General features: G+C 41.6%; 3 protein-coding genes and 2 long non-coding RNA genes across 11 annotated transcripts; 1 reads left to right on the top strand and 4 right to left on the bottom strand.

Annotated features, from left to right (window-relative positions):
- Window positions 1-680: 680 nt before the first annotated feature.
- LOC142881063 (arrestin domain-containing protein 3-like) lies at window positions 681-3514 on the bottom strand. 4 transcript variants are annotated; one of them, XM_076015107.1, is made up of 8 exons: window positions 3187-3514; window positions 2904-2945; window positions 2514-2574; window positions 2236-2386; window positions 2020-2116; window positions 1684-1940; window positions 1262-1586; window positions 681-735 (listed from the first exon to the last, which is right to left on the bottom strand). In XM_076015107.1, the coding sequence occupies exons 1-7, from the start codon at window positions 3449-3451 to the stop codon at window positions 1338-1340; spliced, it is 1122 nt and encodes a 373-aa protein (XP_075871222.1). In that variant the 5' UTR covers window positions 3452-3514; the 3' UTR covers window positions 681-735; window positions 1262-1337. The 4 variants fall into 4 exon arrangements, with proteins under 4 accessions (XP_075871222.1, XP_075871221.1, XP_075871224.1 ...); XM_076015106.1 differs by having other exon boundaries at window positions 2904-2948; window positions 3187-3513; XM_076015109.1 differs by lacking the exon at window positions 2514-2574 and having other exon boundaries at window positions 2236-2363.
- Window positions 3515-5143: 1629 nt separating this feature from the next.
- On the bottom strand, window positions 5144-5937 carry LOC142881064 (uncharacterized). Its single transcript, XR_012925505.1, has 3 exons — window positions 5817-5937; window positions 5441-5707; window positions 5144-5349 (listed from the first exon to the last, which is right to left on the bottom strand). It is a non-coding gene; the product is annotated as an uncharacterized LOC142881064 (long non-coding RNA).
- Window positions 5938-7876: 1939 nt separating this feature from the next.
- Window positions 7877-10594, bottom strand: LOC142881062 (arrestin domain-containing protein 3-like). Of its 4 annotated transcripts, none has more exons than XM_076015102.1 (7): window positions 10281-10593; window positions 9366-9407; window positions 9216-9276; window positions 8938-9088; window positions 8592-8688; window positions 8256-8512; window positions 7877-8158 (listed from the first exon to the last, which is right to left on the bottom strand). In XM_076015102.1, exons 1-7 carry the CDS (start codon window positions 10543-10545, stop codon window positions 7910-7912), a joined length of 1122 nt encoding a protein of 373 aa, XP_075871217.1. In that variant the 5' UTR covers window positions 10546-10593; the 3' UTR covers window positions 7877-7909. The 4 variants fall into 4 exon arrangements, with proteins under 4 accessions (XP_075871217.1, XP_075871218.1, XP_075871219.1 ...); XM_076015101.1 differs by having other exon boundaries at window positions 7878-8158; window positions 9366-9410; window positions 10281-10592; XM_076015103.1 differs by lacking the exon at window positions 9216-9276 and having other exon boundaries at window positions 8938-9065; window positions 9366-9410; window positions 10281-10594.
- Window positions 10595-11268: 674 nt separating this feature from the next.
- On the bottom strand, window positions 11269-16281 carry LOC142881081 (arrestin domain-containing protein 3-like). The gene is made up of 9 exons (XM_076015131.1): window positions 15919-16281; window positions 15736-15805; window positions 14802-14949; window positions 14380-14482; window positions 13999-14270; window positions 13812-13907; window positions 11651-11848; window positions 11452-11568; window positions 11269-11283 (listed from the first exon to the last, which is right to left on the bottom strand). Exons 1-9 carry the CDS (start codon window positions 16181-16183, stop codon window positions 11269-11271), a joined length of 1284 nt encoding a protein of 427 aa, XP_075871246.1. The 5' UTR covers window positions 16184-16281.
- Window positions 15370-15690, top strand: LOC142881059 (uncharacterized). The gene is made up of 2 exons (XR_012925504.1): window positions 15370-15429; window positions 15592-15690. It is a non-coding gene; the product is annotated as an uncharacterized LOC142881059 (long non-coding RNA).
- Window positions 16282-26001: the final 9720 nt, after the last annotated feature.

Here is a 26001-nt window from a genome sequence, read left to right as displayed (position 1 = left end):
AACTAAAAACACTCTCTCCGGAACAAAGGAACTAAATTCACTGGTATAAACCTGGAGAAGAGGGTGGTCTTTTGAACTCCAAGAACCAATGAAAAGGCTGTTCCAACACTAAAACTGATGGGTTGTCTTATGCTATATCTGATGAATATCAGGTGAAAAATATGTGGTGTCGGGTTCGTTGCTGACAAAGAAATTAAACAACAACCAAAAATGAAATAGAAGAACAACATGAAGAAATAAAAACAGTGTGATCCTTTGTATGGTGGATACCTTATGAAAGTTAGGGAAGAGTTGAGGAAGCACATTAAACCTTCAACATATATTTTATATCTAAATACCCATCAACCTATCTAAGCATGCATACAGAAGTAGGAGTAAGTGTATTCATATTTAAAAGACAACTGAAAGATGTAATATATTTAGCATTCAGGCACTCATATGGTATGCACGTATACAAATATGTATGTATGTATGTATGTATGTATGTATATATATATATATATATATATATATATATATATATATATATATATATATATATATATATATATATATATATATATGTGGTTGTCAATATTTAAAAGGTGTATGTATGGATTGAGGTAACAGTCGCCTAAGTGTAACGTGGAAAAAAGGTGATGGTAATGATAGAGATTATAGCAAAGCATGTAACATTGATATGAGGAAAACTGACGTGCAAAGTTTATTCAACTGTTAATCGACTACTTAGGAATCACTTTCGTAACCCCCTCTTAGGGGACACTCTTGCTCCATCTGAGGCTTGGAAGCCTCCAGGCTTCCTTTAGGAGGAAATCCTAAATCTGTTCATTTTGAGGTTAGAAGAGTGAGTCCATTAATGCTTTATTTTTGATGGCGGTCACAGATATGTGACTTCCAGATGTCTCTGTAAAATGGAAAATAGAGTTTTAACATTGTCTGATATTGAGATGTTCAGGAATATCTGTGTTGAGGATGGCCCTTGGAATGTTCTGCAGAGAGATAACGGTCGTAAAACTAGCGCCGGCCGCCAGTGGTACCAGTCCTTGCCTGGAACCAGGTCGTCAGAGAATGTTTCAAAGTTGACTCCCAACTGTGATTTGTGGGTAAAAGTGTTCTTCCTTGAGCGGGTGTTTTACGGCTTTAAGATTTTAAGTAAGTGATGGTTGCAGAGAGAGTAGCATCACAGCCAATCAGGTACCACCTTTAGTTCCTCCAAACGTGGTTCACCGGAAGGCTGTGCTGCAATAAATTCCAAGTGTCCTGGAGAACAACATTAGGTCCAGATGTGGCACTACAGAAATTATTCGTCTGAAAATTTTCTGAGAATCTTAAAAATCTCACTGATGTGTATTGCCAAAGTTTGACGGGTGGGGATAAAAACCATGTGCTTCATATGAGGGCGGTGGGCCCATAGGTTGGCCTGTGGCAGGTGGTTGTGCTGGGGAAAAGCCCCATGCTGGTGGATAAGGGCACTCAAAGTCAGAAGCTGCAGGTGGAGGGGCAAAAGAAGAACCCTGATGAGCACGCAGGAAGACTATGGGAAATTTGATCTCTGGGTCCGATGCATATTTGACGTCCAGGTAGACCTGTGAACAACATTTGGGAAGTGACACTTATTGTTTGTCAATCTCTTCCAAGAGGAGAAATGATTTGATGAGACCTGTACTGGTCAGTTGGTCTTACCCTGAGTCTGTACTCTGCTTTGATGATGGAGCAGGTGAGGATGGAGGGCTCTGCATCGTGGGGAATGCTGATGACCTTCGTGACTTTTTGACTTGTGGACGCAGGAATGGGCTCACCCACTTCTTTTATGAGGTCTTTGGTGTGGACATTCCGAGTGCCATTTGCAAAGAAGCTATGCTTTCTGTACACAGTGTACTTAGGCTTGATCTCACGAGATGAGTTGTTTACAATGTAAGCCACGACTTTTAATCCTTCTCCTGCATGAAAGAGGCCAACAATGTTTAAAACTTCCCTCAAGGAACTAATAAGGGTAGAAACAACACGTAAGGCTCTCACCTTGAAAGAACCCAGTTTTCTCAAGATTTACATCCATGGTTACTTTTCCTGAGTTTAGTAACTTCAATTTCTTCTCCTTTGACTCGCGCTGTGGTTCCTAAGAGACAAACAAAACAATACATTGAGAACAAAAGCTGAACAGCTGGCACATCACTATCCCAAGCACTTGTTTTCCCTGACAAATCCAAGACATACAAGTTGTAGGTCAACACATACCATCAACATAGAGCCACTACTCAGGTCTTCTTTGGCAATAAAGTTGATTTTGGTTGAATCCTTCTTGTTAATCCTCATTGATCTGCTCAACACAGCCTTCAGAGAGTATACAATCTTACCGTAAGAACCTGTGAAGGAGGACGGCATGTCGCTAAAGCGAGAGGGGAAAGAGGCCAGCTTTGTATTACAAACAGACTAAAGCCAATGCTCATATTTCACTAATACAAGACAAAACATGTTGAAATCCAAATGAGAGTAAATCATGAAGGGAGACTTACTGAAAGGGGATCTGAAACCTGAAGGGGTAAACATGGCACCCAGGAGCAACAACACTGCTGTCTGCAAAGCATGTGGAAATTTAATTTTAATTTGGAACCCAGAATGACAGACCTGCATCGAGTGGGCAGGCCACGGAAGTTTTGTTGGGGGGGGTCATTTTTTTTTTTTTTTTTTTTTTTTTCGTTGACGGGGCACGCTATCGCTATCGCGCTACGCTAACTCGGCAAAGTTACGTGCCGACAAAGTTTTTTTTTGTGTGTGTGCGTGTGTGTGTGCGTGTGTGTGTGGGGGGGTTATGACTGGCCTCACGCGGGCCGGACAGAGACACGCAGCGGGCCGTGTTTTGCCCCTGTCTGTTCTAGACTAAAAACACCGACAGATATGCTTACTTGTTTCTCCATGCTGGTTGGCCATCGGTGTTTCATCATGGTCTTCTAAAGAAAAGCAAATGGACTTTTGAAATGCATGCAGTTTGCTAAGTCATTGAAGTAAGTTCAAATTGCTCAATTGAATAAAGCCGTTATGACAACTAATAGCCTGAACTCATTCTTCTAATCAACTTTACACGGTAGTAGTAGTAGCAGTAGTAGTACATGATGTTCTTCATGCATCAGCAGCAGCAGCAGCAGCGGGGCAAATCCCCCTTCGTTCTCCAGCTATTCAGGCACCCACCTTTGTGACTGGGGTCCCGGATGAAGTGATGCTTCGTGCTGAAGTACTTTTCCTTCGACGAGTAGACTATTGTGGTGTTCCCGGTGTGCACGGTCCACAGGACGTCGGCTTTCCCTTTAAATTCCACCGACAGAGATTCGACCTGGCAGTCTTTGAGCAACTCCAGCGTGACCTGGCCGGAAACCCAGTCACCATTGCTGAAGGTATTGTTCAGATTCGCCGCCGGCTCGTATGAGACGCTGAGGCTTTTCACGGTGCTACACATGGTTTTGCCGCGACATCGGACAGTGACAGAGTGCACACAACAGTTTGCGAGACTTCCGCGGTGGGTGCGGCCAGCGGTACGTTTCCATTCACGTGGTGTGTGTGTGTGTGTGTGTGTGTGTGTGTGTGTGTGTGTGTGTGTGTGTGTGTGTGTGTGTGTGTGTGTGTGTGTGAACGCTGTTGTCTGCCAAACATTTGGGTTTTTTGTTGTTTTTTTGGACTTCTGTTGGCCAGTGTGGCGCATGCGTGCTCATGTCGGAGTGTTTTTGTGTGTGTGACTGTCAGAGTGGGTGTGTCTGTGTGAGTGTGTCTTTTCGAAGCCTTACAGCACTTCTGTTGGCCAGCATGTCCCTGTATTGTAACTTTACTGGCTGTATTGTTACTAAAATTCTATACATATTGTTTATTTTTATTTCTTTATTTTTGTCTGAGGCAATAGTTGACCAAAATAATAGTTGATCCAAATAAACATGCAGGAGACACAATGAGACTTTCAAAAGGGACAGGATCATTCTCTTCTTTCAAGATGTTCTTTCCCTCATCTTCCTCGTCTTCTGTGCGAAACACTTCACTTTCTGTGCATGACAAATCATTGCATTGAGCTACGGCACATATTTGACATGCGAAAAATCACACGGCACGCCACCAAATAAATACGTCAAAAAACACATTTAATGAAAGAGATTGAAACTGTAGTCTCAATTTACTGACTCGGCGTTCAATCTGGCCCTGTTTGACTGAACACAAAGCTGATATTCTTGCAGGAACTGAGGAGAGACACACATGAAGATCTCCTTTAACTGCTCTGAGTCTCTCTCTTTTATTCAACGTTATTTTCTTGAAAAGCCCAGCTCACATGTTTGGCATGTTGTGGAGAAAGGGAGAAGAACTGAAATAGCTCTGCTCCCTCCGTTTAATTTGGAGATGGTGTTTAAGTTTGCTTGGAACCACGGCACTGTTGGACAGCTTTACCCCGCACACCCGGCATAACGGAATCGGCTCAGTTGGTTCCCCAGTAAAAGTGAATCCAATCGCAATGTAACTTTCATTGTATTGACTTGAGCTCGCTTTTCTTCTGACCACTACTCATATTTGTGCTTTCAACTGGGTCAGAATGTTCTTCACTACCAGAGGGTCCTGATTGAGAGCTTTTTCTTATTAACATATTGTGGCAGCCGGGGGAAGCTGGACGCTCCCCTGTAGCCGCAGCGGATTATGGGGGTAACTTTGTTGTTGAGTTACGTTGCATATTGTTGTTTTGTGCAAGTGTGTGTGAGTGTCTTAGTGCGTTGTTAGAATGTTCCTTTGGCTTATATGCCATGTTCTGTTCATGTGCTGTTAGAAACATGAGTCAGTATTGACTCCGTTTGAGTTAGAACCCGGCTAGCGACACACGGTAGTATGTGATAAGAATTATTTAAGTTAACAAGCACAACATCCTGATGACTACATATACTGTATGTTAAATACACTGAAAGGTCACTTACTCTATTATGGTATTTTTAAATATAAACATGTATCATGTACACCTGTGCAGGTGACAGATACTATATGTAAACATTTGATGTGTAATTCAAAACATTTTTTTGCAGTCGGTGCTTTTATTGTGTGTTGATAACCACCTTTGCTGCTGTAATGATGGAAATTTCCCCACTGTGAACTAATAAAGGAATATCTTATCTTATCTTAATGCACGGTAGAACACCTCAGCTGAAAGGTCAGCCTGACAAATACTGCTGTGCACTGAAGTAAAAATACAATATAGATGTATTCAAAAACATTAGGTAATTGCAATATTCATTAGAAATGATTTTGAGGCTGGATATTTACAGGTGGAATGAACAGGATGATGGGAAACAACACAGTGACCTTAGAGGAACCCGACACATCCAGGTTTACCTTCAAGGAGATACAATGGAGCAAGAAAAGACAGATTAATACCCATGTGTCAAGACATTCTAACATCAGTCCAGTAGTCAGCTCTACCAACCTCAATGATGTTCTCCACTTCCAGGATGCGGCAGTTTGAAATGGTGGGCTCTGCGTCTCTGGGAATTGGGACTAGGAATTCTGAATGGATATCAGAGCTGGGACCGACGATGGGATCTGCAGTCACGGACGCCAGGTTTTTCACAACCATTTGGGCCTAAGTCCCTTGAGACAGTGAAAAAAAACTGCTTCTGTTGCAGCTTCATTTTTGGGGTAACTGTTCGAGATGAACCATTGTTTATATCGCAGAATATTCTCACAGTATCACCTTCAAAAGGAGAGACACAGAGAGTTATTGTAGTACCAAGGATTGTCTTACGAACGATTCAAGAATCACTATCATGACAGGTGGACAGATGGAAGGATGGACAGAATACCAGGTGTGAAGGCTTTTCTCTCTGTAGATGCTGTGAGGCTAATAGGACCGGATGCACACCACAGGCAACACACAGTCATGTTGTTGCTCCCTGAAAGAGGATACTGCAGAAAAGCAACTTCTGACACAGAAGTTTGTTTTTTTTGCTTGTTTTTTTTTAAATAAATATGGGAACAATAATTCAAGTTATCTGCATGGTTGCTGCAACATGAGGAGTCAGGAAGATAGTGTCAGCTGTATTTTGTAGTCGTCCTGTATTTTGAATATGAGCAAGAGAGATGACACAAACCATCTCCTTTGTTTTTATCCTGGAGGATTACGTGTTCCAAATAGAAATACTTCCTCTTGTCGCTGTAAACCGCTGTGGCTCTGCCGTCTCGTTCACACCAGCCTACCTGAGCTTTTCCTTTGGCTTTGACCAAAAGACACTGTGCTTTTATTTTCCTGCTGGTCACCACCGTTACCTGCCCAGAGAGGGTGTCCCCGGGAGAGAAGGTACCGTGTTCGTTTGCTTTTTTATAATCCACAGAAAAATGTCGAACCGTCATGATGAGTGACTGAAGTAAGTTTTCTTTGCTTAAGACGACAGTCTTCCTTTGCCATAAATCCTATTGGTTGTCAGGCAGCAGGTTAGGAGTGAGCTATGCTGTACAAGGCTGGCACAGTGTGAGCCTATATCCGTTATTCACATCGCAGGAAAGTCACATGACCAAGCCCTGCAGGTGTCATATTCACACAGGTAGCACCACCTAGCAACCAGACTGAATTGGGTCAAACGGAGACTGAAAGGGCTTTAAATAGAAAAAAGAAAAAAAATAAGTACTTAATCAAAGTAACAGAAATGCTATTGGGTTATATATTCTAAATCTTACTCAACATGGAAGCTATAATGTAGACGTGAAGGAAAGAATATAAATAGAGGAATTTACAAAATTTCACCAACAAATTATTTTTTTTCCAGGGTGGCATTCTAGTTATAATGAAACACATTTTCCTTTCCAAAGCAGAGAAGTTTTAGTCACAATATGAAAATGATGAAGTTGTTACTCTGTCCTTTTTTTTTTTTTTTAACTCCCCCGTCCCCTTTATTTGCATTTTTTTATACTAAATATTTTAATGAGCAGCCTCTCGGAGGAGAAACTAATCAAATCTTATTTACTGCTAAATATCAATATTAATCAACATTTGTTTAAATATCTAAGAAATCAAAACACTTTAAATAAACTTGTTGTCTGAACTGGTTCAGGCATACAGTTGGACATCATATCACTTGATGTGCCTGTGCAAAATGGTATTACCACTCGCTTGTTTCCTTACTCCCAGTAAACCAAAGCTTCTCCTTGTAACATGGAAATACATGAGCATGTCCACGTTTCAAGGACATGTGGCAGACAGAGCTCACCGCTGTGCAGGTGTAGTGTTGTGTGTGGGGTTAATAATTGTTGCATGCTGAACTTTCACAATGTGTCACATCATGGTAACCAAATCACTGTCAAATAAATTTCCACTCCTTATAATTGTCTCTTGAAGGATGTGAGTCACTGGAACAAATCATCCATAAAATACAAGCAATGATGATACTAGAGCAGTTTGCAGCACAAAGTAAGAGTGTGGTTTGTTTGAGCTGCATTTCTGTTCAGACAAAAAAAAATCACTGAGAGAGGAATTACTGTAAATAATAACTGAGTTATAATCTGTGAAAAGGTACAGTTTGATTCTACATCACTGAGTTTCAGATTCATTTCTGTGCAGCATTACAGAACAAAGTTCATTTTTCCATGACTATATCAGTATTTTTCGTATCCTGTTAACACTGCAACATTATACTTTTAAGGGGTTGAAGATACAGTCATGACAAGAATACGTATTGTCATATTAATATGTATTATATATTTATTATCAATATTTATTGAAATGATTGGGTCATATGTAGTACTGAGGTTTCACATTATTATATATTTTTTTAAAGAATACGACATGTTAACCTAGAAAGATAATCAACAATCAAATAAACCCATATGACTTAAAAAAAAAAAAAAAAAAAAAACTGTAATGAAATTATTCGTCTGAATTTTTTTTGAGAATCTTAAAAATTCACTGATGTGTATTGCCAAAATTTGACAGGTGGGGGTAAAGTCCATGTGCTTCATATGAGGGCGGTGGGCCCATAGGTTGGCCTGTGGCAGGCGGTTGTGCTGGGGAAAAGCCCCATGCTGGTGGATAAGGGCACTCAAAGTCAGAAGCTGCAGGTGGAGGGGCAAAAGAAGAACCCTGATGAGCACGCAGGAAGACTATGGGAAATTTGATCTCTGGGTCCGATGCATATTTGACGTCCAGGTAGACCTGTGAACAACATTTGGGAAGTGACACTTATTGTTTGTCAATCTCTTCCAAGAGGAGAAATGATTTGATGAGACCTGTACTGGTCAGTTGGTCTTACCCTGAGTCTGTACTCTGCTTTGATGATGGAGCAGTTGAGGATGGAGGGCTCTGCATCGTGGGGAATGCTGATGACCTTCGTGACATTTTGACTTGTGGACGCAGGAATGGGCTCACCCACTTCTTTTATGAGGTCTTTGGTGTGGACATTCCGAGTGCCATTTGCAAAGAAGCTATGCTTTCTGTACACAGTGTACTTAGGCTTGATCTCACGAGATGAGTTGTTTACAATGTAAGCCACGACCTTTAATCCTTCTCCTGCATGAAAGAGGCCAACAATGTTTAAAACTTCCCTCAAGGAACTAATAAGGGTAGAAACAACACGTAAGGCTCTCACCTTGAAAGAACCCAGTTTTCTCAAGATTTACATCCATGGTTACTTTTCCTGAGTTTAGTAACTTCATTTTCTTCTCCTTTGACTCGCGCTGTGGTTCCTAAGAGACAAACAAAACAATAAATTGAGAACAAAAATCTGAAAAAGGGAGTAAGAGAAAAAACAAAATTCCTTGTGAGTCGAATGTCCAGGCATATTGCCATTGAAACAGTTTGTGAAACCGTGACTGCCAACAAATGATACATTTAAAAAAATAAAATAAAGAATAGGTTCAGCTGGCACATCACTATCCCAAGCACTTGTTTTCCCTGACAAATCCAAGACATACAAGTTGTAGGTCAACACATACCATCAACATAGAGTCACTACTCAGGTCTTCTTTGGCAATAAAGTTGATTTTGGTTGAATCCTTCTTGTTAATCCTCATTGATCTGCTCAACACAGCCTTCAGAGAGTATACAATCTTACCGTCACGACCTGTGAAGGAGGACGGCATGTCCCTAAAGCAAGAGGGGAAAGAGGCCAGCTTTGTATTACAAACAGACTAAAGCCAATGCTCATATTTCACTAATACAAGACAAAACATGTTGAAATCCAAATGAGAGTAAATCATGAAGGGAGACTTACTGAAAGGGGATCTGAAACCTGAAGGGGTAAACATGGCACCCAGGAGCAACAACACTGCTGTCTGCAAAGCATGTGGAAATTTAATTTGGAACCCATCTTCGTACAAGCATTTAAAGGTTTGTGACAAAAAACACTGAGAGATATGCTTACACGTTTCTCCATGCTGGTTGGTCAGCAGTGTTTCATCATGGTCTTCTAAAGAAAAGCAAATGGACTTTTGAAATGCATGCAGTTGCTAAGTTATTGAAGTAAGTTGAAATTGCTCAATCGAATAAATCCGTTATAACAACTAATAACCTGAACTCATTCTTCTAATCAACTTTACATGGTAGTACTAGAGTGATCTGCCCTCTGATACAGTCCCCACGTGTGAAAACGTCATTTATGGGATCATATCCCACCGTGAAGCTCTTAACACTGTTTGTCACATTCCAGGCAGAGCTGTACATTTCCTATGCAACTGTGTGCACGGAGCAATATAAGCCCCGGAGATACTGTCTCTTACAATCCTGATGGGTGGTTTTGGTAATAATTAAACCCCAGCATATTGTGTGCTGCAGATAACTGCACCACTAGATGGCAAACCACAAATAGCATTCTTAAGGACAGTTGGCCAGCAGGTGAACCAAACAGTAGCATAAACCTGAATATAGTTACTGAAAATTACCATAAATACAAAAGAAGACAAGCATCAGTTATCCTTATTTATTAAATCATTATCATTGACAGAATAACAGATGTGCTCCAAACATCAGCAAAAGGTGTTTTTGCCCCTGTATCTCTGGCTCACACACACACACACACACACACACACACACACACACACACACACACACACACACACACACACACACACACACATTCAACTTTACATGGTAGTAGTTTTAAAAATAAAAATGTACAACATACACTTGATATATATAATATAATTTTTGCTCTTTTTTACAGAGGTAAAAATACTAAGAGTAAAAAAAATGGGTCTAATTCACCTGATGTTCTTCATGCATCAGCAGCAGCAGCAGCGGGGCAAATCCCCCTTCGTTCTCCAGCTATTCAGGCACCCACCTTTGTGACTGGGGTCCCGGATGAAGTGATGCTTCGTGCTGAAGTACTTTTCCTTCGACGAGTAGACTATTGTGGTGTTCCCGGTGTGCACGGTCCACAGGACGTCGGCTTTCCCTTTAAATTTCACCGACAGAGATTCGACCTGGCAGTCTTTGAGCAACTCCAGCGTGACCTGGCCGGAAACCCAGTCACCATTGCTGAAGGTATTGCTCGGATTCGCCGCCGGCTCGTATGAGACGCTGAGGCTTTTCACGGAGCTCGACATGGTTTAGCCGCGACATAGGACAGTGACAGAGTGCACACAACACCGATGGTTGAGGTAGCGAGACTCCAGCGGTGGGTGCGGCCAGCGGCGTTATGTTTCCATAGGCATTCTGTGTGTGTGTGTGTGTGTGTGTGTGTGTGTGTGTGTGTGTGTATGTGTGTGTGTGTGTGTGTGTGTGTGTCACACACACACACACACACACACACAGTGCATCCCTCATAATCATGACTTACAACTTAGTCATGATTGCAAAGTCAAACACAATATGTGTGTGTATTGCCGGTACTATCAGTCATGGATCACTTCTGCCGTTGTGGTGAACTTTGCTTTAGCGTTGTTGTCTTCTCTAATCTGCCTGCTTTTATTTGTACACGATCTTGGAATGGCTAACCATGTCAACGCTCTAGATAACAGCGTTATCTCCGGAGAAGCGATTATGCCGTTTACTGAGGTTCTGTTCTGATGGATGAACAAAACAAAACCTTTTAACTCAAACAAGTGCAAGAAAACTTGCTAATGTTCAATAAAAGATCGTGTAGTAGATTAAATAGTAAAATATATCTTGCAGATTTTGATTACATTTTGGTGACATTTGGTCACTTACTTACACTGGCCGGCTTCAGTGATAGATTGCTTGATAGTGAAGAATTTTTCCTTGCTGCATTATCTCTGTCATGTAGTCTCTATGCATTCACGAATGCAAAGAGACTCAGTCTAGGAGAACTATACTGGACTGGTCTGGTACCAAGGCATACGTTTACAACACATGGGGAAAATTCCGGTAATAAAAATGTATGTGATTTGGTTTAGCTTGTGTGACATGTAATGAACTTGTAGAGTTAGAGAGGAAGAAAGTAATAGCTGTGAGCAGCCCTAAAGCAATTAATGACACAGATTGTCACTCACCATAACGCTATCTAATCCATCAGTCTTTTGCTCCTCCTCAGAATGCAGCAGTTTAGACAGGATGATGATGGGAAACTTGATCTCTGGGTCCGAGGCAAACTTGACATCCAGATATACCTGTGGAGGAAACACAGAATGCACATATCTCTCGAGCGGATCCTTTGGTGTACTGTCATGCCGTCATAGGGGAGAAACTTACGCTGAGCCTGTATTCGACTTTGAGGATGTTGCAGTTTAAGACCGACCCTGCAGTGGTAGCAGGGATGGTGATGACCTTGGTGGCAGTGTGACTTGTAGAGGGTGGGATGGGATCACCCACTTCTTTCAGGATGTCTCTTTTTTCCAGCTTCCTCCTCTTAATTGCAAAGTAGCTACACTTCACACTAACGATGAGGGCAGGTCACTGGAACACATTGTAGAAGAAACAGTGGTTGTGCTACTGTAGAGGTATAAACCTGAGCATGGAGCAATATCAATCAATAGGAGGAAATCCATTACACAATTAAACAGAAGTGAAAATTAAAGGAAATACTCTTTTAAGACCTATTCTATTAAAGAGGTAACATATCCATCTGTCCCTTTTATATTACTGATTCTCCTGCACTCCATATTCCAGCAGGTTGGTAGATGGATATATATTTTGCTGAATTCGAATAAGATTTTCCCAAAGATTTAGCCAAAACCTACTATTCAGGTATTATAAAGGTGAACTGGTAGACGTGGCAGCCATGGGGGACAACATTGTCACCTGAAAAGCAATGACATAATTTAACATGAAAGTAATAATATAAAAAAACTAATCTAAGTAATACATTTAGCCAAAGTGCTGGTCGGTTCTGAGTTAAATAATGAACAATAAGCCATAAGGTGAAGTTCAAACACTGCAAGGACTTTTGGTTTGCTGATTTATTGTCCCACGGTGAGTATTGTGGTGACACTTTTAAGCAGAAAACATATATCACCAGTGAACTGACACAAAGTGAGAAGAATTTGATTGCACAGGTCAATTGAACATTCTAAATTGTCCGTAGGTGTGCATGTGAGTGTGAATGGTTGTCTGTTTCTATGTGGCCCTGCGATGAACTGGCGACTTGTCCAGGGTGTCACCCTGCCTTCGCCCTAAGACAGCTGGGATAGGCTCCAGCAGACCCCCGTGACCCTGAATAGGAATAAGCGGGTATAGAAGATGAATGAATGAATGATGAATGAGAAGAGAAGACAGGACACAAATTGTTCTCCAGCTGGATGGTATGAGCAGATCACTTATCCCGGTGAGCTTCAATGATGAACTTTTTTCTTGTGGAATCTTACAACCATTCTCCCATAACTTTCCCACCATTTGACTTCTGTTTTTCCTTTCAGCTTGATGCAAAGGGACTCAATTCATATGCTCGTGCCAGATCTAATGTGATCTGCCTTTTAATACAGTGAAAACGTTCCCGTATCCCACCGTGAAGCTCTTAACACTGTTTGTCATGATATTCCATGCAGCTCCCAGGCGGAGCAGTAAATGTCCTATGCAACTGTGTGCACGGGGCAATATAAGCCCCTGAGATACTATGTCTTCCAATCCTGATGGGTGGTTTTGGTAATAATTAAACCCCAGCATATTGTGTGCTACAGAGAACTGCACCACTAGATGGCAAACCACAAATAGCATTCTTAAGGATAGCTGGCCAGCAGGTAAACCAAACAGTAGCATAAACCTGAATGTCGTTAAAGAAAATTACCAAAAATGTAAAAGACAAGCATCATTTTCCTCATTTATTAAATCATTATCATTGGCAGAATAACAGATGTGCTCCAAAGATCAGCAACAAGTGTTTTTTGCCCCTGTATCTCTGACACACACACACACACACACACACACACACACACACACTATGTATGTGATTGCAATTATTAAAGTTAACAAGCACAACATCCTGAGAATTGCATATATGTTGAATACATTGAAAGGTCATTTACTCTTTTATGGTATTTTTAAATGTGAGCATGTATGATGTATACCTATAACATTTTTTGTTTTAACTGACAACAATGTACAGTTTGTATGCACGATAATATGTAAAATGGTAATGGACTGCACTTGTATCGCGCTTTCCAGCACCTTCACGGTACCCCAAAGCGCTTTACAACTGTGCATGAAATAAAAAAAAATATAGAGGTCATAAAAAAAGGCAACACGGATCAGTAACTTTTATATGTGTTGGTAACAGATACTGTATGTAAACATTTGATGTACAATGCACGGTAGAACACCTGAGCTGAAAGGTCAGCCTGACAAATACTGCTGTGCACTGAAGTAAAAATACAATATAGATGTATTCAAAAACATTAGGTAATTGCAACATTCATTAGAAATGATTTTGAGGCTGGATATTTACAGGTGGAATGAACAGGATGATGGGAAACAACACAGTGACCTTAGAGGAACCCGACACATCCAGGTTTACCTTCAAGGAGATACAATGGAGCAAGAAAAGACAGATTAATACCCATGTGTCAAGACATTCTAACATCAGTCCAGTAGTCAGCTCTACCAACCTCAATGATGTTCTCCACTTCCAGGATGCGGCAGTTTGAAATGGTGGGCTCTGCGTCTCTGGGAATTGGGACTAGGAATTCTGAATGGATATCAGAGCTGGGACCGACGATGGGATCTGCAGTCACGGACGCCAGGTTTTTCACAACCATTCTACGTGGGCCTAAGTCCCTTGAGACAGTGAAAAAAAACTGCTTCTGTTGCAGCTTCATTTTTGGGGTAACTGTTCGAGATGAACCATTGTTTATATCGCAGAATATTCTCACAGTATCACCTTCAAAAGGAGAGACACAGAGAGTTATTGTAGTACCAAGGATTGTCTTACGAACGATTCAAGAATCACTATCATGACAGGTGGACAGATGGAAGGATGGACAGAATACCAGGTGTGAAGGCTTTTCTCTCTGTAGATGCTGTGAGGCTAATAGGACCGGATGCACACCACAGGCAACACACAGTCATGTTGTTGCTCCCTGAAAGAGGATACTGCAGAAAAGCAACTTCAGACACAGTGGTTCAGCAGAACATTTGGATAAATCAGCATAAGCCACATTTAAATGTTCGTAGATATTTTTATTTTTATTTATTTATTTTTTTTAAATAAATATGGGAACAATAATTCAAGTTATCTGTCACTGAGGCATGGTTGCCACAACATCAAGAAGATAGACTCTGCTTTTGGGAATCATCACTTTACAATTTTTTAGTTGTTGCACTCAGCATGGCTGCTGGGCGTCTTTAACAAGTAAATAACTTGACTGCGACACAGGTAATAAAGTGCCCGAGAGGGTCACAGGCCACTTACCCACAACTCTGGCATGTTGGTATTTAAGTGGTTTACAAAGTTAAATTCCGTCACAAAATCATCAGATAAGTGCCATGGTCTTTTAATCTCTGCCTTCAAGGTGTACATTATCTTTCCATGAATCCCTTTGAAAGAAGAGGGGAAGTCGCTGAAAAAGAAATAGAGCAATCAGTAATAAGCACAAGGACAGCTTGAGTCTGTTAAGAAGCACCTGAGGACTTGTTGCCTGGCTTTTAACTGCGTTTACCTTGTTGTTGTATGTTTGTTTGCTTTGTGTTTTTGATCCCTTGTGTTTTTAAAAATGTGTTTAAACGTGTTATAAACTTGTAGTAAACTTTTTAGCACTTTTAGTTTTGTTTCCACAAGGTCAATTTGCACGTTTTCATGTTTACTGTATGCTTCATGTGAAGCACTTTGGTGCAAAAACCTGTTTGATTTTAAAAGTGCTACATAAATGCACAAAACTTCAAGTTAAGTTAAGGATTTAACACTTTTTCTTGCTTCAGTTTCACAAGGGCGGCGATGTTTGCCTGTCCTACACTAAAGTGGGATATACAGTGCAAATTTAGGGAGGAAGAGCATGTCATCTTCTCGCCCTCTCTCACTCATCCGATATTGCTTATATGTTGTTGTTGTTGTTGTTGTTGTTGCTGTTGAAGAACATCAGGTGAATTAGACCCATTTTTTTACTCTTAGTATTTTTACCTCTGTAAAAAAAGAGCAAAAATTATATTATATATATCAAGTGTATGTTGTACATTTTTATTTTTAAAACTACTACCATGTAAAGTTGAATGTGTGTGTGTGTGTGTGTGTGTGTGTGTGTGTGTGTGTGTGTGTGTGTGTGTGTGTGTGTGTGTGTGTGTGTGCAAAAGGGACCGGAGTGGAAGCAACAGTTGACAAAATGCAACTGTCATATCGAGCTCATACGCACCCTTGCGGAAGCTGACATGAGAGCGGGTACACGTGAGTACCGGGCGGAAGTTTTGTTGATCCGGTGGCGGCTGAGTGAAAAAAAAAAAAAAGAAAGAAAAAAAAAGAAAGAAAGACAACGTATGAGGCTTCTCCCACAGTTCTGACAGACCAAGTTGCAAAGCAAACGACCCTGACAGCTTACCACCGTCGACCTCCATGATGGTGCTTTTCAGTTTGAAAAATTCCACCGCGGCAGAGTGGGATGTCCGTCTTCTTCTCTTCCCACTTCCCGAACTACTCGACCAGTGGACTTCCGCCTTCCCGACTGCCACCACCATGATGTACGAAATCTTCGTCTCTTTGGTGAGCTCGAAGGATAATTGTCCTGTCAATAGATCGCCGCTTGCAAAAGTAGTCCGTCCATTGAAGGAGTTGAAATTAATGGCAAAATTCTTTATTGTCTTCATCGCCGTGACTTCCGAAGTGATGGGAATGCGACAAAAGTGAAGTACACATGTGGTGTTCGTGAATCGGGCAACGAGAAGATTTAGCTTCTGACTGCCAACGCTTTGTAAATAGTCTGCGCGCAGCTGCAAGACGAGAGGACCCGCCCTGATTTGTAGGCGGGGTGTTCTGTACACTTTGGAAAAGCGATACTGTCCATATGATCCATGTGCACTGTCTTAATATTTCACTCATTTTTACACAGACGCATATGGCACGAGACACACTCTTTGGTCAACTTTTCACAGCCAATCATTTTCATGAACATGTCCAAAGAAAATCCTCTAAACTAACTAACCATTTAAATTAAAAGTACACTTTAATGCATCTCATCTTTGAGTAAACTTTGAGCATCCTTGAAGTATCTTGAGGCAGGCCAAGTGTCTTATTTAACTTATAATATGGTAACTCAAACTAATATGTTCACACACTCACGAATTTGTTTAGCCTTATAGACTCTGTTAACATCAAGTCTGGAAAAGCATCATTTTCATGAAAATTATTGGTTGTTTGGTTGTTTGCTGTTCACATCGTCAATTTGATCAGGTTTTGTTTTATATACATGTCCTAAGACAAATATAAGTGACTGTCAACAAACAAAAATAATTTATGATATTTAATTCGGGAAAAATAAAAGCATGAATGCATTTCATCCGTAGATGTGAACCCTTTACCTCAAAGCTGTATTCATTTAATTGGATGAAGGGAATTCATATTTGTCTGGTTTAAAACCTCATCACCCCTTACACCTGAGTCAAAACATTTTCTCTATTTTCAATTAGAACTTTTATCTGTATTCACAGACGACACGGTGGCGCAGTGGTTAGCGCTGGGACCTTTTCTGTGTGGAGTTTGCATGTTCTCCCTGTGTCTGCGTGGGTTCTCTCCGGGCTTCCTCCCACACTCCAAAAACATGCTTGTGAGGTCAATTGAACACTCTAAATTGTCCATAGGTGTGCATGTGAATGGTTTTTTGTCTGTATGTGGCCCTGCGATGAACTGGCGACTTGTCCAGGGTGTCACCCTGCCTTCGCCCTAAGACAGCTGGGATAGGCTCCAGCAGACCCCTGTGACCCTGAATAGGAATAAGCGGGTAAAGAAGATGAGCGATTTGTATTCACTCATTAATTTGAGTTGGCAAAAATCCTGAAGTGAAAAGTCTTTTTTGTTGTTTGATTTAGCAGGACCATAGACCTGCTGTGTGGTTCTTTGACCACGAGATGGCAGTAAATACTCAGGCCAATTTACATCATTCAATGACCCGTAATATTAAATCCATGCTTTTATTCCCTCCATCATGTGCCCTCAAGTTTGTTTGTTTTTTCGAATAGGCCTTACACAAAAGTAAACTAGCAACATTTTGCAATGTATTAAGAACATGGATTTTTACAAAGCCTATCGATAAGATCATATTTTACAGGGGGCCATAAGAATAAAAGATCCATCTGAAATTAAGATAAAACATAAAATCTCTTAATTTTCTATATAATCTGTTTGAGAAGTAAACAGAACTCTCAAAAAATAAACAATATCCTTTGGAGTTTTTTGGTTCAACACGATACACAGTAGTGTTGTCTGAGACTTGGTTTGAACTTTTACAAAGGTACATCATCATGCCCTTTCTAAATTTCTGCCTTCATTGATATAGTGTTGTGCCTCTTGGAGTTTGGTGTGTGGCAAACCAGCTACTCCAGGAGTTATTGTGGAATTTTTAATCTGAAATAACTCAGAAGAAGATGCATCAGTCAACAAACTTTGATATTTTTTTCAAATCAAACTGCCCATTAACCTCTCAGGCTTTTGACACTTGGCTTTATAGACACAAGACAATTAAAAAAAAGAAGAAAAAAGTGTAAGACAAGACCGCAAGACTGATATACTATTTAAAAAAAAAAAAAAAATAGCTTACTCTGTATCAGTTTATAGAGACAGCTATGCCCAAAAAAAACAAAATGACATGAATTGTGTGGTAATCCAGATATGAGTGATTAAATAAACTGCGTTCACACAAGTGGCTAATGCCAAATCCTCCAGTGAATCATTCCTGCGACTCTGTGGCCTGCACATTTTGCTATGGAATTAAAGTCTTTTGATACAGAGCTACGTTTTTCAGGTGTGCACTCATATTCTGGCAGGATTGCGCTCTCACTCTCTCTCTCTCTGTCTCTCTGTCTCTCTCTCTCTCTCTCTCTCTCACACACACACACACAGGGTCATTTATAACAGACTTTGGATCAAGGTGTATCAGGTTTAGTTGAGCTTACAGTGACTTGGCGTAGCCAAACACAGGGTGCGTATGCACACAGCAAACATGAGACAGAGAGAGACCGATCCCTCTCTCTCTCTTTGTTTAATGAATAGCACAAGCCATCATTAATTTGAACATCTAAACAGCAGTTTAATATGATATTCACGTTGCGTCTAGCCATGGCTAAAGATGCATTTGGATGAAAAACAGCCCAGCTCATGATGTTTGCCCTGATATCACATCTTACTTTAATATATATAATCCCACCTCCCTTGACAAAAGTCTCTATTACAGCCACCTATATTAGCTTTAATTATGAGTCAGCGTCTGTGTGCTACATGTTGCCCCCCTCACCACCCACCAAAGTTTCTGCGCACCTGTCCTTCGTTTGTGTGAGCTCCAGAAGAGTAATTACCAGAACTTGCTCTGTTCTGTCATAACTATTAAGGCCATTCATTTCCCCCAATGTCACCCAGCGATAACCCACTTTTTTGTTGCAAAGGAACAGAGTAGACGTTTTAGCTTGTCAGCTCCTAATCCAAAGTGAAGTAAAAGAACCCCAAGGATAAGCTGTGTTATTGATCTGTAGTTTCTACACACCGCCTCTCTCCTCTAGTTAATCCACAGGGTCAGCTCTAATGACATTGAGGAGCTCCTCTGGCAGTCGGCACTGCTGCAATTTGCAATTTAGATAGGAGCAGAGGAGAAGAGGGGGGAGGAGGCGGTGGTGGTGTGAGAGGGTGAACGCCGGGAGGGAAAGTGAAGGGGAAGGAAAATGAGGGAGGAAGAGGACGGTTGACAGGGGAAGCGAAGGGGTGAACGGCGACGGATACAAAGAAAAGACACAGGCGAGATTCTGCCAGAGGTTGGGTGCACTGCAGAAAAATTGTTTTAGGCTCCCTGGCATAAGTGAATATGAATGGGCAAATATTGGAATTTTAGTCAGGCTCTGCTGATTTTGCAGTTTATGACAGAAGAAATCCTCACTGTTGCCCAGAGATTAGCTAAAACACAGGCATGTTTCTCAGGTTTATTTCCCCGTTGCTATCCGCCCAACGCCATGACCGGAGACAGCTGCATTGCTTCGAGTTTGTTGGGGGGGGGGAGAAAAAACAGTTCACCTTTCAGCACCTCTTTAGCTTACCAATAACATTGGATATCTTGTTTGCTTAATCTGTGCAAAACCACGTGAAACAAAAAGTCACTGTTAAATTGTGTGTCGTGCTGCGTGCTTCTTGGTTGGGAGCAGCGACTTCCTGGAATTTGCCAGGCAAAGACACAGCAATGGCAAGACTGCAAACCCGACAAACAAACCTCTGTACAATAACAACAGAAGTGTTCAGATGATGATGATGATGATGATGATGATGATGATGATGATGATTATTATTATTATTATTATTATTATTATTATTATTATTATTATTATTATTATATTATTATTATTATTATTATTATTATTATTATTATTATTATTATTATTATTATTATTATCTGGGTTAGAGCAACTTTGTCCAGTCTTTATGCCAAACTTTTATGTTGATCTTCCCAGAGCGGAATAATCACCTGAGCTGTCAGTGAAGGAAACATGTTGCAGAGGTTCTCCCTTCAGCACCGACAGTAAACCTCTTTGTTGTGTCTTTCGATAAAGAAAGGAGGGAGTGAACCATGTCAGCGTTGCACATACGTGCTGTTTGTTGCAAACCTCCCACCGCAGCCACAGAAAAAGAAAAAGAAAATCCTGTGGCAAAACAGGAAGGTTACAGTTGGCAGCTCCAATCTTGTGCAGATCCTCCGATAGCTTTCTTCTTCACAAACAATGCCTGGGGAGCCTCTGGGAAGGCGTTGAAAGACACAACAACCAGGCCGAGTCAAACACTCAGGCGCGTTACAGTATCAACAAAAGTGAAAATTAGTTGGCCACGCTGCTGCGAGAGGTGAAGGCACATAAAGGATGTAAAGACTATATAACAGTGTAAGTACATGTAAAACTGTTATCAATGAGCAGATCACCATTCAGCGTGCTGTAGAAAAACATTGACTTTTCAGTAGCTTTATGGTTTGTTTTTTTTATCACAGTGAAGAAATTGTTTTGTTTTTTTTCTGCGCGCATATGGTTAGCCTTTCATTTGAATCAGCACGGTTTTACACAAGGACGTCACTTAGGCACATAGATGTTGACGTTTCAGAACATTTGTTCTGGAATCTGTTTGTTTTAGACCTCAGACGATTGTCTCAGCTCTGGCTGCATAAAAGTTACCTACTCAATTACTTTTTTTTTTGTTCAGGCAAACAATGTAGCAGAGTGTGTCATCTGCATAAAGATTCAACCTGATAAGACTTTTATTATGTCCATCATAGACAAAGAGACAAAGACAATCGTTTAGAAAGGTCCACAAAACTTAGGACACTGTGTGTCATAAAAAGCCCTCCACAAAGCCTTCACCCTTCCTTCTATTTGTTGAAATGTTGTCCTGTTCCGATTGGAGCCGCCGCCACCGCAGCATCCGCACTGCAGCCACTATTGTTTACAGGCGAGCAGTCGCTTCCTGCATCTGTCAAAACTAAACCCCCTCTGTTTTGTTTCTGCGCACCAATAGATCCAGTCATATTGGACCGGCTAAAAGATAACTATTTGAGAGGGTTTTTTTTAGAATGGATTTGTGAGAGTTGATGCAATCAAGCTGCCTTGCTACGGTTATCGATTTAGCATTTTCCACATGAAACTATAACACCTACCGCTTGCCCATCTACATACGTGACGAGTGTATCTCTGATGTGATCATGAAGCAGTTCTGCGCACCATCTAATACTTTGAGAGTCGTAGAGAGTTTGCATGTTTTCAATTTTGATTCTTTTCCGTAGCCGTTATTGCTCGTTTAGCAGCGTTGACTGTGAAAATCAGAAATCTGACCAAAGCGGATTCAAGATGTTGTGCGCAGTTCTCTTGAAGCCATGTCTGTCTGTACATTACAGCACTGACTTAGTGTGGCCACTCGTTAAACTGAGGGAGAGACAACAAAGGGACGAGATCTGATTTGGGGTTTCCTGAAAAGTTGACCGCACGCTGATGTCAGAGTGAAAGAATGCCTTTTTAAAAGAGCATCAGGGTTGGCTCGCTCGCCCTCTGCGGTCGGGCCTTTAAAAGCTAATGCTACCATGATGTCATTACCACAGGCCAGACCCAGCTAGTAAGTCAGGAACAACACAGAGAGTCTCATTACCTTAGCCTACATGTGTAAATCTGTCCGTCGTCTGCCATTCCACCCGGTGTTAATACACCAACAGCCAGACACACTGGCAAATTGTGGAGCCACAGCAAGCCGCATGTTATTCTCATGTCCGAAGTTCACGTGCGCCGTCTCAGAGCAGACGAGTTCCCTCGGCGAGGCAAAAGAGCCGCTTTGTTCCACCATCAGGCGAAATCTCCCCCTCAGCAATTACTGTTCACCTTTCAAAGACCTTGGCAAGGGACAGAACAACACTCTTTCTTTTAGGCGGGCGGTGGAGCGTGAAGATACAGCCAGAGCCCGATCACTCTTCCTTCCCTGGCCGTCTGTACTGTGGGCTTCCAGCTAAGTGGCGGGGTTCGTCCATCTACAGTAACTGGTGTGTCTACTGTTCTCTCCATGTGGCACCCGTGTTGCTTTTGGAATGTTCTGAAAAAATGAGCAAAGAGAAAGACTAGACACAGTCCTGGCCTGTGACTCAGCCTGGCATTTAAGAAAAAGTCCAACGTATCAGATAGCAGGACACTGCAGCACAGAGAGAATGATGTTATTGTCTAATGTTGCTGAAAATATTTTGAGGGCTTTTTTTTTTTACTGGGCTGCCCTCATCAAGCTCAAGACAAAACTCAATGTAAAGGCAGCGTCATTTCTGTGTTACTGCCGTGACAAAAGAGCCTCAGTGCAGATTTTTTTAATCTGTACTGCAGCAGAATAGAGGAAGGTGGGAGCAACAATTACCTTCGGCCTCTGGCTTTCCATCATCCTTTGCAATTTGCTTATACAGGTCTTGTGAAAGAGCAAAGGTGGCAGATGTTGCAAGTGTTAAGGGACAACCAAGTTGTGGAAAGGTGAAGGGGGACAGGAAAAATAGCTGAAAAATGCACACACACAGCGTTTTTGTGTCCCAAGATTCTAATTGCCAAAATACACACACACACACACACACACACACACACACACACACACACATATATACATATATGTATATATATATATATGTATATATATATATATATATATACATATATATATATACATATATATATATATATATATATATATATATATATATATATATATATATATATATATATATACATATATATATATACATGTATACATAAATGTTAATGTCACCTTCGTCCTGTGTACATGTTAGATAGATAGATAGTAGTTCCCTAGCGGGGTTATTATCTAAGATTGGTTGTCTTAATGCTGTGCTAAATCAATAAAGCTCAATTGAACTGAAAGAGATATTGAGGGATATTTAGACAAAGATCAGCATATCCTGCAAAAATCCATTCCTAGGTAACAACAAGGCTGGTGCAACCTGCAGTGAAACCTATGTATTGGTGCAAACTCGTAGCAATCTTTGTGGATTTTGTTTTAGAAATTAAAAAAAAACAAACAAACAAAAAAAAACATTTACATTAAAATACAATACATATCTTTTTGTTTAGGCTCCACCACCCCCTCGACCCTGAGTGCAGGAGAAGTGGGTAGAGATAAATGGATGGATGGATGCAATTATCTTATTGTAAAGCACCTGAAAGTAAACGCGTCCCTCACTCCGAACTCACCCTGCGCTTGCTGTGTGTTAAGGCAGGGTCAAATACTCTCCTTGGGCTTTATAAAACAAATCTCACAGCCAGTGACTGAGATCCTTGAAATCAAACCCAGTTGATCTCTCATCTGAACTGCCCTTTATGAGTCAGTGAAGAAAAGAGATGCCATCACCCACGTCAGTGGGGTCCTGACTGGAATCACTCATTTCCTGTTTAAGGGGAGCGCAGCGTGACGCATTATGAGGCACTGAAACAACAGGATAGGTTCTAAAAGAGAAAAGAAAAAAATGTTGTTTTTTTTAGCCCCCTGGCCGCTGATTCTGACTTAATATTCTGTCGGTGTGATCTGTGTCCTGGCCCTCAGTCTTGTCCCGTGTTTCCCCACACTGACTGTTTCGGCAGTTGTTTACATCAGGGCCACTGGGAGGCTTCCAGACGCAAAGGCACTGACAGTCTATCAGTGGAAGAGGTAGTTAATACGGGCACACAACCTCCGTCCTGACCTTGATATGAGACCATCCATCATGTGGGCTTAGAGGGGCGACGAGGTTGAGAGGTGCATCCAGATGGAGGGCACTTAACCCACGTTGGAATCACCACGTCCCATAACCAGTGCGTCGCTCCCATCCCGACTTTCTCAAGGCGAGTATTATAAGAAAGCCACATCACACAGAAGCATTATCAAGAAGCAAGACGCAGCAACATGTCACTGCAAAGAAAGGTGGAGGCATATCATCCTTACACGTAAAAATGAAGAAGGGGGGGGGGGGGGGGACACCATGTACAGTGATTTTGCCATAAGTATTCGGTAACCTTGCAATCAAACCCAGCAAACAGAAATTCAAAGCCAGGGCGAGTTCCCTTTTCATAGCAGAATTAGAAATATAAATAAAAAACATTTCTTTATTGTGCCTTTGACATTTAAATACAGGCTGAAAAAAACTTGTATTGTCATTTTCTAACATTTCTTAGACATGACTCATAAGACCGCGTCCACATTCCTTACAGAACAATGGGAGATTCAGATATAAGACAAAGGCATGTTCAGCAGTGGGTTCAGACTAAAATAGAAAAATAAACACCACCATCACCACCGTCCATCAGTAATGCAATTCTGCACAGCAGCGATGAGGCAGCAGAATTAAATCCTTTCTTTCCCCCCCCCCCTCCTGCCCGCTACCTAATAATGCAGTAATTGTAAAGCTCAGGAGGAACTGGGCAGCATTGTCATCATGTTTTTCCACCGGTTTGTTGCTAACTGCGACTGTCTGCCTTTGTTTTTTCTCTGTCAGCGAGATGCCATGTCTGCGAACAGCACCGACGAGACTGAGCAGCCTTAACTGGAGCAGTATATATGTCTTATATATATGCCTTCAACAAAGTTTAATTTTCTATTTAAACTCTCTCTTTTATTGAAGGCTAGACTTTACTGAATACTGCGATGTGGGCCGAGCTGCATCAGTAGAAGCTTGCATCTCCTCTGTGTCCATGCGTGTTTATACAAGTGTTTCTCCTTTGCAGAAACATGTTGTCCTCTTTGGGGGAAGTCTGGCTTGGGGTCATCTCAATATTGCAGATCAGAGAGTGTGCTTTTGTCTGGCGGCATCACAAGTGTTCTTTTTTTTTTCCTCCCCCCCCGCTGCCTTCACGCACACAAAGTCATAGACATGCACAAAATATTACACACACAAGCTCCCTTCCATCCCTTTTTTTTTGGGCGGAGGAGGAGGAGGAGGATGAGGGAGTGGGGGTGGGGGGCTGCACTCATCTGCAGCCTTATTACCCAGCGTCCTCTGCGGCAGCCCAACTGGCGCTCGCTCGCTCGCTCGCTCGCTTGCTCTGCTGCTGGAGTTTTCTGTTAGTCACATCAGCACCCAGCACACGCTCACCCCAGTGCAGATCATCAGGAATTTCACCAATGGAAAACCTGCTTGGAATTCTGAAAAAGCCTGCGCATACATGTAATTGTGATGGAGTTGTTCGCCTCAGCTTAACTGCTCCTTTTTTTTCCCCCCCCCTTCCCCCCTCCGCCCAGTCCCTGGCTGAAAAGCTGTTTCATCTCTGCAGCGTAATTAGCTAAAGAAATTAAAACGCACGGCGTTCGAGATGAATCTTTGCTGCACGTTCAAATTCAGGGCGGCTTTTCAGCTCTTCCTCCCCATTGGGTACACTTCACCCATCGTGATCCATTGTGACCATTTAGTGGGCATAAGAATGGCCATTGAGTTTATAATAACATCTGCATCGCATCTATTAGCATCATATGTCACTTTATTTTTAGTGGCGTCGCGGCGCATGAGTCATCAAAATAAAGTGAACTCATCTGTATGATTCCTGAACATCTGTTGGGTAGGAATGCCAGAGGCCTCTTTAGTAATAAACCATTTAACAGCTGCCTAATCGCTGCATGAATCACGGCCTGTAAAACGGTCTAGCAAATACAGAGGGGGGTCCTCTCCCCTGGAATTTCAGTATTGACAGCCTTGCACCTGAAGCCCGTGAAACGTGACGCACCTTCCTTCTGAGACCAGAAAGAAAGAGAGTGCGCCATTCTTCAAATTGCGCAGCCGTGCACGGAAGCTGTATCGCAAAAAAAATTCAGTTGGTAAAAATCTCTTTTCAGTCTTGCCAAACTGCAATGTATTTTCACTCATTCTCAGCCTGGCAGCTCAGTTGAAATGGGAAGCACCTGCTGCTACTGCTGCCCTTTCAAGGCCTATAAGAAGGCAAGGAGGAAA

This window comes from Nelusetta ayraudi, unplaced genomic scaffold (genome assembly GCF_046127955.1).
Source record: "Nelusetta ayraudi isolate G7.1 ecotype Tasmania unplaced genomic scaffold, CSIRO-AGI_Nayr_v1 ptg000181l, whole genome shotgun sequence".
Classification (NCBI taxonomy): domain Eukaryota; kingdom Metazoa; phylum Chordata; class Actinopteri; order Tetraodontiformes; family Monacanthidae; genus Nelusetta; species Nelusetta ayraudi.
The sequence above is the reverse complement of the archived record's forward strand: the minus strand, read 5'-3'. Positions and strand labels throughout refer to the sequence as shown.

Bases quoted from the DNA above. Each gene is read 5' to 3' on its own strand.
- LOC142881063 (XM_076015106.1), bottom strand. From the start codon at position 3,451: ATGTGTAGCACCGTGAAAAGCCTCAGCGTCTCATACGAGCCGGCGGCG. The intron at 2,949-3,186 runs GTGGGTGCCTGA...GCTTTTCTTTAG, and splicing joins CCGGGACCCCAGTCACAAAG to AAGACCATGATGAAACACCG. The intron at 2,387-2,513 runs GTAAGTCTCCCT...CTCTCGCTTTAG, and splicing joins AGGTTTCAGATCCCCTTTCA to CGACATGCCGTCCTCCTTCA.
- LOC142881062 (XM_076015101.1), bottom strand. From the start codon at position 10,545: ATGTCGAGCTCCGTGAAAAGCCTCAGCGTCTCATACGAGCCGGCGGCG. The intron at 9,089-9,215 runs GTAAGTCTCCCT...CTCTTGCTTTAG, and splicing joins AGGTTTCAGATCCCCTTTCA to GGACATGCCGTCCTCCTTCA. The intron at 8,159-8,255 runs GTAAGACCAACT...TGTTGTTCACAG, and splicing joins AAGCAGAGTACAGACTCAGG to GTCTACCTGGACGTCAAATA.
- LOC142881081 (XM_076015131.1), bottom strand. From the start codon at position 16,183: ATGAAGACAATAAAGAATTTTGCCATTAATTTCAACTCCTTCAATGGA. The intron at 14,950-15,735 runs GTGCGTATGAGC...TTTCTTTTTCAG, and splicing joins TCATGTCAGCTTCCGCAAGG to CGACTTCCCCTCTTCTTTCA. The intron at 11,569-11,650 runs GTAAGTTTCTCC...TTTCCTCCACAG, and splicing joins AAGTCGAATACAGGCTCAGC to GTATATCTGGATGTCAAGTT.